Source organism: Limulus polyphemus, unplaced genomic scaffold (genome assembly GCF_000517525.1).
Source record: "Limulus polyphemus unplaced genomic scaffold, Limulus_polyphemus-2.1.2 Scaffold122, whole genome shotgun sequence".
In the NCBI taxonomy this organism is placed as follows: Eukaryota; Metazoa; Arthropoda; class Merostomata; order Xiphosura; family Limulidae; genus Limulus; species Limulus polyphemus.
The window spans coordinates 419,997-431,197 of record NW_013665732.1 but is presented as its reverse complement, the minus strand read 5'-3'; the positions used below and the strand labels follow the sequence as shown (position 1 = coordinate 431,197).

Sequence of the window (11,201 nt, the reverse complement as noted above, 5' to 3'; positions counted from 1 at the left end):
GTCACGTTGTGACCATCTTATATATACCAGACTACCCTATATCTAGTAATCTCCCGACAATTCACGAAGGTACAAGATATTTCTAGAAAGCAGGGGCGTGACAATTAGTCACGTGACCTCGCTGACGCAACAGCAGTATTGCTTCAAAAACTCGCTATGTTTTTATTAGCGGATAAGTGAGCATAAAACTCACCCACGGGTAACAAAAATTCACAACTTTTTACCTATTTTAATTTTAATGGATGCAAAATACATTCCCTTTCATTCCCACTATGCATATAAACACACTTTACTAAAATCACGGGTACTACTGAATGCTCAATAAGACTTTTGGAACTAGTTTTGTATTTGGACAGCCAAAAATTTTACTAGTATAATAATAAAACAGTCTTTTTACGAGACTGTTAGATTCTAAAATGTTGGCAACAGAGAAAAGTATGTTATTATGTTATGTAATTACAGCAATTATTAATTAGCCAATTTCGCAAATAATACTAGCTGAATAAAAAATAAATTAATAATAACTATAAATCTACCTCTCTCTGCGTCTTGAGGCTCAAAAGGTTCTGTATAGCAGTTACTTCCGACCGGCATGACATAAACACCGTCTTCATCCTCTCCTGCAGCTGCTTGCCCCGAAAGCTCGGGTCGATAGTCCAAAGGGTCACTGTATTCTTGCACCAAAACTGGCTAGATGAATACACAAATAACCAAAACAAGTACTGCTTATTGGCTAAATTTACCATTACACAAGGCAAGAAGAAACGTGCTGTTATAAAACTAATGAAACTTGAACTTCCTTATTATTTTCACAACTAAAATGCACCTATTCCTGACTTTTAACTAAAGCCATTTCTTGTCAACCATATGGCTCTCTGAAGTTATAGAACTGATGGAGTTAGCTATTTGCTTCCAAGCAGCTTTTTCCCACTGGCTGGTTAAGCCACTGCTAAGCAAACCAAAGAGCATGCTTTTTAACGCATCTACTTCAGGCACTATTACCTCTATTTCAACATCCAAAAATCTTGTTTTGTTTCAGTTTTTGGAGCTATTTCTATCTCTTGATGCTATCTTCAACCCATCTCAAAAACATGCATGTTCAATGCATTTCTCTTATATGGTTACAAAGATGGCATTTTAAATGCAAATTTCAACATGTAAATAACTTTAATGACATTCAGATTTACCAACATCTATTATTTAGAAATGTGTATATAAGCACCTATGCAGAACTGAAAACTCATGATTTAATTATATGAAGAGCAATTCTAAAATTCAAGCATATAAATAAATCAGGTCATTTATTCACACACAAATGATGAATATTTACCAGGGCACTCACAGTTGTTTTATATTTAATACCCATAATACTTCTTTGTTAATCTGAAAATAAAACTTTCTTTTTTTCAAATTAATAACTTAAGTTTTGATCAATATTTTCCATTATTCAATCATCATTATTTTCAATGTTAAATTCATATTGACTCATACTTCAATTTGGAATTTAACACTGGAAAGTAGTGTACCACCAGAACCTAAATATATATATATTAATTTAATAATAATAAAAAAAGGTCAAACCTCCTGACTACTATAAAATCCAATCTTTAGTGGAATGATACAGATAGTATCAGTTTCACTGGATCGAAAAATCTTCACCATGAGAAGTATTTAAGTAATCTTTCAGTCTTATATCAACAGGATTTCCTACCAAAACCTAAGTAATTCTGGTATTCACAATATCTCTGCAACACCTATTTCTGTATATATATATGTGTGTATACAAAATAAGAAGGCTAGTTTTCCCTCCTTGTCTTAGGTTTAAAATATGCAGTGTATATTTATTAAATGATTGTTTTTAATCAGTTTAAATTTGAATCATTTGCAGACATCTAAGGAGTGACCAAAGCCACAAAACTGGATACAAATTGGTTATATTAAAAAAACGTCTATAACAAGTGAAAAATGTTTACGTATATAATTTGTTTCTTGAATTTCAAATGTTAATTGTTACTTATGGGTGTGCACACACAAAATATCCATCAAAAGTCTGAAGATACCAAAATACAATATTTTATGAAATGTACTGATTTATGTGCAACATTTATATCCAGGAGTGAAATAATTGGCATAAAAAGCTCAGTGAATAATTAATATTTAGTAGATCTTCTTCTAGCCTAAATTTTAACCGTATATCACATGTGTTGATGTCAACAGATCTTGTGAGACAATCTATTGTCCTTGCGTCAATTTGTACTGAACAGTCTCCCAAAGTTGCCACAGATCAGTTAATCTTTTGTAACATTTATTTACCAACTGGTTTCAAATATTTTCAATTTGATTAGCACCAGGACTATAGGCTGACCATTTCATAACATATTCAAACATTTTTTTCCTTCTTTAAATCTCTTACTAAAAGGGTAGTATGTATTGGATCATTATCCTACTTAAATTTACAACCAGTTAACTAACCATCATTTACTGGATAGCATGTGATGAGCCAGATGTTGTGGTGGTACTGCAACTTTTTCACTCATCAATATTGACAACTTACCGTCCTGAAGCATAAAAACATCCCCACACAATTATAGACCAAAGTAGAAGGTTTCATTGTTTTGGTTATACCTCACTTCCTTAAACATTATGAGGTTATGTCTCTCCACTAAAACATTCCTAAAGCTTTAAAATAAAAGAAAAGTTTATATTTGTTTGACCATTTCCAAATTTTACTTTTCTGGTCCTTATATTCTTAAACATGATTTTGCAACATTGTTTTCATGTAAATTATTTAATTGAACAGTTCTATTGTTGATCCTAATCTTTCCTTTATATTTATTTCTGACTAAATGATAAATTTTGATGTTGAAGTTCTTCAAATGCTATCATTATCATTTTATTTGGATGTATTTCATGGAAATTCTATCCTCTTCCTATTAGACTAGACTTCTAGATGCAACAAAATATGGTGATGTATATTTTTTAATGTTTGAAAAACGAGTACACACATAATTACTTTATTAAAATGAAAGAAAATTTAACATTTTATTGCTTAAAAATTTAATGTTTCTTTGATTACTTTATTATAAATTCTTTTGTACTAATTTTTCTGAGTTTTAGCATGTTCATACATGCAAAGTTTTTGTATAATGAATTGAAATTTGAATGTTAGTATTTAAAACAAGTGAAAAATAATATATCAGTGAATCAATACCACTAACTACCCAGCAGTTAAATTGAATTTATGATGTGATTTTACTTGTTAGATATAAACTTATAATTCATACTATTTGCATACATTCATGCACTATACATAAATGCATAGATAAGTGATATTTCAGTAACACATAATGAAACATAATTTAAAAAATATATTTCATTATCAAACAGAAACAATTTGTTTTAAAGAACTAGTAGAAAGTTGGAATGGAAGCCCCACTAACTCATTTGGTAGAATAATCCATTTCAGAACATTAGTGTCAACTTGAGAGATCCTACATTAAAGTACCATTAAAGCAAATGTCTTTTTGCCCATTTTTTATTATTAATGTATACACTGATTACTTGAAAAAAATGTTTGAATGTACACGAATGAATGTTCTTTTGACAAATGTTAATTAATCTTCTAAAACATAAAAAACCAACAATAATCTAAATTACATTATATTACACTTCTACTGCTAACCAAAACATACATTACTAGACACTTTACAGACTAGCTTTGAATAAAGTCAATAATAATAGAAAGAAAATGACATGAATAAATTTTACAAAAAAATCAGACAAGCAATCATAAGTAAACCTTTACAAACCAAATTCATAAACATAGAAATCTGCAGACTTTCAGTAATCCTTATTAATCAGCATATGAAATTGAACTACTTCCTTCCATAAATATAAAACTTTCAGAAATTCTATGCTTACAAGATGATGACAACATATATTTGTGTGGACAAACCAAAGAAGATGTTTTCAGCAGCTTTAATCACTTTCACCTCACTATCAAATTTAAAGTTGAATGTGAAAGAAATGACAAACTTATTTTCTTGGATATTTTGATAATCACAGAAAATATAGAAACCATCTCTCAAAAATACCACAAACCAACACACTTTATGTTCACTTTTTCTCATGTCACCATAAACAGGTCAAAACTTCAATAATTTCTTTTTTTTCTCAGTCTATATGTCACCTGACAATGCTTGAATATGAAATTAAAATTATCTTTTCTATTTTTGAAGAACTGCATTTTCCATAACATTTCATTCCAAATTACCATATTTGAGCAAGAAAATAAAAACATTGGTAATACAGACCATTTTATATTGGGCTACAACACAAAAATTGCACCTCTAAAGAAGATAATACAATATTAAGAAAGAATAACTGGAATAATATACAAATATCCAAACATCCTTAAGAATACCTAAGTAATCTAACTTCAAATAGAACAATCTGAAGATAAAAAACAAAGCATTTATATTATACCATGCCAATCCTATGAGGAATTTTATGTAGGTGAAACTGGAAGAAATGTTAACACAAGAGTTTTTGAACATAAAACATTAAGTATGGACAAATTTTAACACCTCCCAAGATCACTTCAAGTTAAAAAGTTTCCTGTGTCCTTAAGGGAATTCAAAGTTACAGAGTCATGTAGGCATTGTTGACCAGTCTTCATGTCAGAAATGAAGATGACACACAATTGCACTAAAACTAGGTTATTTAACATCAAGATTTCTGACAGTGTTCCATTTTTGTGGATTTTCACTAATGACATTAAATTTCTTAATACAGTAATATTCATTATTCAGTGCTATTCACGTATTAAAAGCCATACAATACAAACATGGTAACAAACTTTCAATTCAACAGGCATAAATACTTTCTTCTTTAATAAGGTTTCTTTGGATATTTTTAATTGAAGTCAAAATGCTGGATCTAGTAATAATATACTAAATTCATATCATTGCTCGTAACAAAAATCATATATATGTAACATTTTCAATATAAACATTACTTATATTATATTGGTCAATCTGAGTTGTTCAGGTATTTTTAATATTCATTTTTGTGATTTGCTTTAGTAAACTGCTGTTTTAAAAGTTACTCTTGCATGAAAAAGTAGCTTAGTTATTTAATGTTTTCTGCAAAATATTGTTCAACTTTACACGATTAAACTAGATGGTAATAGTTCCCTGTAAAAGGATTCACTCATGCCTTATATCATCCAGATAAATAATCTTAACTGAAAGCCATTCAGCCCAAGTTACTTCTCACCAGATGATCAAAACCAAATCCACTTTTTCCAATCATGCTTATATTCATTCTGTAGTAAGGGAACTAAACACCTCACAGTATTCTAAATCAGGTCTCAATCAAGTCTTATACATGACTATAATACTTTATTATTACTTTTAAATGCAAAGTTTAATTTCTATAAATACATCCAAAATACCAATTTACTCTTTTCAGTACTGCCGAAGGCTTGAATATTTCATCAACAATCACAAGTCAATCCTTCTCTGTTTCTACTCAACAATAATACTTCTCTTACCCAAGAAATCCTTTCCAAGTTTTCTTACCCCAAGCCTATCACATTACAGTTCTCAATAAATAAATTCTTTCTTTATTTTCACCTTTTTATATCCCATTCACCACCAATGTCTAGGTCTTAAGAAAACTGACCAGTATCAGCTTTTCCCTAAATCTTAGTATCATCAATAAATCTAAAACATTATCCACAAGAACTTTATATATGATAGGAATCAAAACAGAATAAAACAATTTAAATTTCCTGCACAGTGGTAATATACAAATTAACTACACCTAACAAATGTGACATAAAAGCATGTTTAGCTGCAGATATGGTTTCAAGCATATCTATTAGGCCTAATCATATTCTTACTTTGGTGTTTTATAAAAGCATCACCAGAATCACGTTATATCAATCTTGACACGTTTTCACCATAATGCTACCAATATTTTATAATAAAACTTTACAATGCATATAAAAACTCTTCATGTGCTTGAATAAGCAAAATGCTTTAAAAGTAAACAAAAAACTGTGATATTTGCACCTCTAGGGCAAGAAAAGCAGTCTCTAAATTAGTTTCACATAAAGAATGTAAAAATATCTCACTATGTCAGAATCATCCTTATCTTCTTCATTTCTAAAGTGAACTGCCTTCAATTGTATAGGAGCAAGGCCCATAAATTCCTCTTCACCTCCTTGTTCACCACTGAAATGCCCTCTTCCTACATTAAAAGTAGATGGATTAAAATCACATTGCACTCAAATTCTACTAAAAGAAATGGCAAATGTGAAATGTATGACCAACTAATTTTGTAAGTAAATAATATTTGCATAATGTACTTCTGGCAAAAAAAAACAAAACAATTAGCTGGTTTTATTTTTCTAACATAGAAATACATACACATACCAGATGTTATATAAAGCAGTGGACTATACTATGTAACAAACATATTGCTGCTTACTCAAAGTGGTTTTGTCACTATTGGTATCTTATCTCACCTTTAGTAAATTTAAAGTATGTGTTTAAGAGCAAAACAGCTATGTTGGAAGCAGTAGTGATGTGGATGATAGAAGGCTTATATTTTACACCTAAACCTTAATCAACACAATTAGATGAGAAAAATGTATTCTATAAAATTAGATTTCATGTCCTGTTAATATAAGTAGTGAGAGAAAGCCAGCTGACCAATTAAAGTTACCCATTTATCACCCAAAAATAAAACACCATTGTCATAAATGTAATACATCCTTGAAAAGAACTCATTACCAAAACATTTCACAAATATAATCACACAAAAAAAATGCTTAAAAAAGTTATATATACTCAGGGGATAAGTTAGCAAATTTGGATAGAAGAGTGGCTGGATGGAAGAAAGCAGAGGGTTGTTATAAATGGAGTTCAGTCAAATTGGATTAATGTTACAAATGGTGTACCTCAGAGCTAAATCTTAAGATCTTTGCTCTCTTTGATTTACATCAGTGACATAGATGAAGGAATGATCAATAAATTATTTAAATTTGCAGGTGATATTAAGGTTTTGCTAATGTGAAGAGGATGCTGCTCATTTACAAAAGGATTTAGATAATTTAATGAGTTGGGAAATAAATGGCAGATGGGTTTTAAAAATAATAAATACAATTGAGTTATCATAATTTGAATTATAAGTATAATTTGAATGGGAATAACCTTAACAGTGTCATGAAAGAAAGGGATATTGGTGTAATAGTTAATCAGTCTCTTATACCATCCAAGGAGTTTGCTGTTGCTAGTGGTATGGCACATAGGATTTTACGTTGTATCTAGAGAAAATATTGAATACAAGTTTAAAGAAGTTATAATGTCTTTGTTTAGGTCACTGTTTAGGCAACATTTGGAGTATTGTGTTCAGCCTTTGGACTCCTTACCTTAGTAAGGACATTGAACTGTTGGAAAGGGTTCAGAGGAGGATTACTAGAATGGTGCTTTGGATGGAGGAGTTGTCATTCAAGGAGAAATTGAAATCTCTCAAATTGTTTTCTCTTGAAAAAAGAAAAGTTAGAGGGGATCTGACTGAGTTGTTTAAGGCTGTAAAGAGAACTGATAGCGTTGACACATCATATTTTTTTCATACTTAATGGCGAGAATGATTGGGCTAGGGGACACAAATATAAATCTTGGCATGGTAGGAGTCATCTTCAGCTAAGACAGTTTTATTTTTCTAACAGGGTGGTTGGCCTTTGGATGTTGTGGGGCAGTAAATTTAACTGAGTTTAAGAGCAACTTGATAAGTATGTGAATGATAAGGGCTGGCATTAAGTTTTAAATTTATTTATTAATAGTTTTAGTCTAGTTTAGAGAATGAGATAGCTGAGATGGACCAACAGATCCTATGTTGTTCCAAAACATTATGTTATGTTATTTTACATTCAAACCATTATTTGCATTGTTTTTCAAACAGGTTACTTGCATGTACTTGTTTTCTTCATATAGATTACATTCTTAACCCTTAACTAGCTTTAACATCTGAATCACCTCCACCCTAGCTTTTATCATTCAAATCATTATTTCTTCTCAGTTTTTCAAACAGAGTACTTGCTCTCTTTATCACTATCTTTATTACCTAAATCAACTATTTTCTAATTCACCTATGTTTCAAAGACTATGAGTTTAAGGCTTAAGTTTAGCATCAAAACCTATGTCTTTTAAACCAGAAAAAAAAGACTAAGACTGAGCATAACATTTCAGAATAGAAAAATTTTTTTAAAAAGCAAAAATAATACATTTCCATTTCAAATGAAAAGTATAAGTAGATCTCAGCATATTTGTTTTTAACTTCTATCAAATACATAACAGAATGCTGCAATAATTTAGGAATGATTAGATAAAAATTAACTTATTTTCAACAACAATAATAGTCTTCCCAAAAATGTTACAAGTTCTTCCTTGGTTTTTAAATTTTAATACTTCTTAATATTAAAATATATAGTATGAAAACTTGAAACCATTCACTGCAGTTATACAAGTATAAAAAGTAAACAAGCATTATTTACAGTATTACTATTAGCAGTTTTCTAATTTTAAGAGAATTATGAGCTACTTATGTTATGAAGGATAAGGTAATACACCACACTCTGAATTTCATGAAATTCAGTATGGTTCTTTCATGTTTTAAATGCATGAAAATAATGAAAAATGTTATGAAGAAGTAGATCATCTCATTAGAAAACCAATGTTTATGGAATAGTATACATCACAATTATTTCTCAGGAAAGTGATAATATCCACAAGAAACTTTTTATCACTTTATAATTGATGCTAATCGTAATACTTTATCATACAAAACAAATTACAAAGTTGCCATGAGTCTTTGAAAGGCAGAAAAACATACTATAATCAATCTTCTTGTAATGTGAACATTACACTTACCAATTCCTTTAAGTCTGAGTTGAGCCTGAGGTTTTTTCTGCCCAAATCCAAGCTGCTTCCACATTTTTGCCACTTGTCTTATAACGGAGCCTAGTTCAGTTTCTAATAGAGAGCACAACTCTTTAAATTTAATGTTTGTAAAGTTGTGGCCTTATCCAGATTTCCCATCACATGTTCACTGATACAAGTTATAGGACTGCAACAACTAATCGTACATTTACAACTAATTTGTAAATTGTATATATAATCTTGAAAGCGAAACTAACTAAAAGTTGTTTCTAACGAAGCAACATTAAAAAAATAAGATTTCTTATCATCATTTATTCAAAATAATAATAATTCGCTAACAGTAACTGTACTAACAACAATATTATTATGCAATACGTAAAACAGACAGAAACCGTGGGTATTTAATTTGCATACATATTACATTGTTATAATGTTAGTAAACAAACGATTATGGTTAAGTTCAGATACCATGAATGACAGGTTTTCTTTGAGGTTATGCGAATCGGCCTTACTAACAATAAACAATACATCAAGAAATCCAAAACTCGAGGTTGACTGTTAATATTATGCAAGTTTTTAATTTTATTATATAAACGTTTGGTATATCTTTGCATTAAAATAATTTAAATACTACAGTGGTTATCATACTCATGTATTTCCGTAACTTACAAAACAAGAGGCATTGACCTTGGTAGCAAATCGTAAGAAACCCAGTAACGACTCTTATTGATTTTTTCTAAATCATTCTGTTACTGTAAGAAAAAAAAAAAGAAAAGATATATCACTTTCCCTAGGAGTACTACGCTTACAATAAGTACTATAAGCTATCAAATCCGTATGCAGTTGCTCTTGCCTATGCAACCATCGCAGCGCCATCTTATAGTTACTCATTCATAGAATATAAAAAATTAATTTAATAACATTAGGAAGTCAAGTAATTACCTTTTCATATAGAAACAAGCTAAAAATTGATAGTGTCAGATAATACTTACATACTTATATCATTTTAGCATGACCAGTGTGTATTTAATGTTCAATTTAACGTTTGGAGACGACTCAAATGTGTAACGACAAAACGTTTGACATAGTAATAAACATACATTTCGAGAGGATTTTGTCATCATTAGGTTAAACTTGTAATAAAGTTTTCTTTATTACCCATTAAAAACGCCTCCAAATTTTATTAGCCTCAAAGCAGGTTCCTCGTCATCAAATTTTAAAATTCTAAGTGTTCTAACGTTTGTTCGATTTCCTAAGGAAATTCATTTTAAAGAGACAAAAGATGTGTTGTATTTTGAATTTCGCGCAAAGCTACACGAAGGCTATCTGCGCTAGCAGTCCCTAATTTAGCAGTGTAAGACCAGAGGGAAGGCAACCGACAGCTCTTGGGCTACTCTTTTATGGGACAAAAGAAGACAGGAAAATACTGTTCATTTAAAGCATTATTAGACTGTTCTGAGGTACTCACTTGCAGTTTCATAAAAAAGCTCTTAAACTGCTGAGCCCTCATTCAGTGGCTCAACGGAAGATCTGTAGACTTATAACACTGAAAAGCGGGTTTTGATACCTGTAGTTGGTACAACACCGATAGTCCTTTGTATAGCTTTCTGCTTAATAACAAACAGACTTGAAATGTTGAATCACCCCACTAGACGCCCTGTAATTTTAAGTGATGACATTAATATTGTTACGACAGTGGAAGTCACGTAGTAACACTTCAAGAGATTCTAGAAAGATCATGTCCGTTTGTAAAGCCTCAAGTGTTCTCCAATGACGATATAGATAAGAATAACTACAGATTGAAGAGGTAGAGACGGAAAATTGAGTCAATCGCGGTAGTAAAGTGCGTGAATCGTTAATCGTGAATTATGGCGTGTGTTTAAGTTAAAGTGACTGTGGAAATTAAGTGTATTGCAAAGTTGAATTGAGAATAATAAACTAGTTTTAATTAATAAAGGACTTGTATAACTAAGTTTTTTGGAAAGAATTTCTACGCAGAATTAACCAACGACCACAGACATAACAATATTTATGTTTAATATGAATCTACTACATCTTTTTCGTTTTAGCACGTACAGGTTCAAGATCGCATATACATACAAGATTAATATTTTTCATAAATTAATTCGTATGGTTGCATAATACCAGCAAATAATTGAAATTTGTACTTTATTGTAAGTGTATAACCGTATGGGAAATTGAGGTTTACCGTTGAAACGCCAGCTGATAAACATAAATATTGTTACGTCTCCG

General features: G+C 30.5%; 1 protein-coding gene across 1 annotated transcript in view; it reads right to left on the bottom strand.

Moving 5' to 3' along the window:
- The window catches only part of LOC106472599, a 33,456-nt gene extending 23,699 nt beyond the window's left edge, over positions 1 to 9,757 (bottom strand). Inside the window, exons 1-4 of the mRNA XM_013933256.2 lie at positions 9,618 to 9,757; positions 8,940 to 9,041; positions 6,140 to 6,255; positions 537 to 690 (exon numbers count right to left, since the gene is read on the bottom strand). Of these exons, the coding sequence (XP_013788710.2) occupies positions 537 to 690; positions 6,140 to 6,255; positions 8,940 to 9,003 (334 nt within the window). The 5' untranslated portion in view covers positions 9,004 to 9,041; positions 9,618 to 9,757. The remainder of the gene's footprint in view (positions 1 to 536; positions 691 to 6,139; positions 6,256 to 8,939; positions 9,042 to 9,617) is intronic.
- Between the last annotated feature and the right edge of the window lie 1,444 nt (positions 9,758 to 11,201).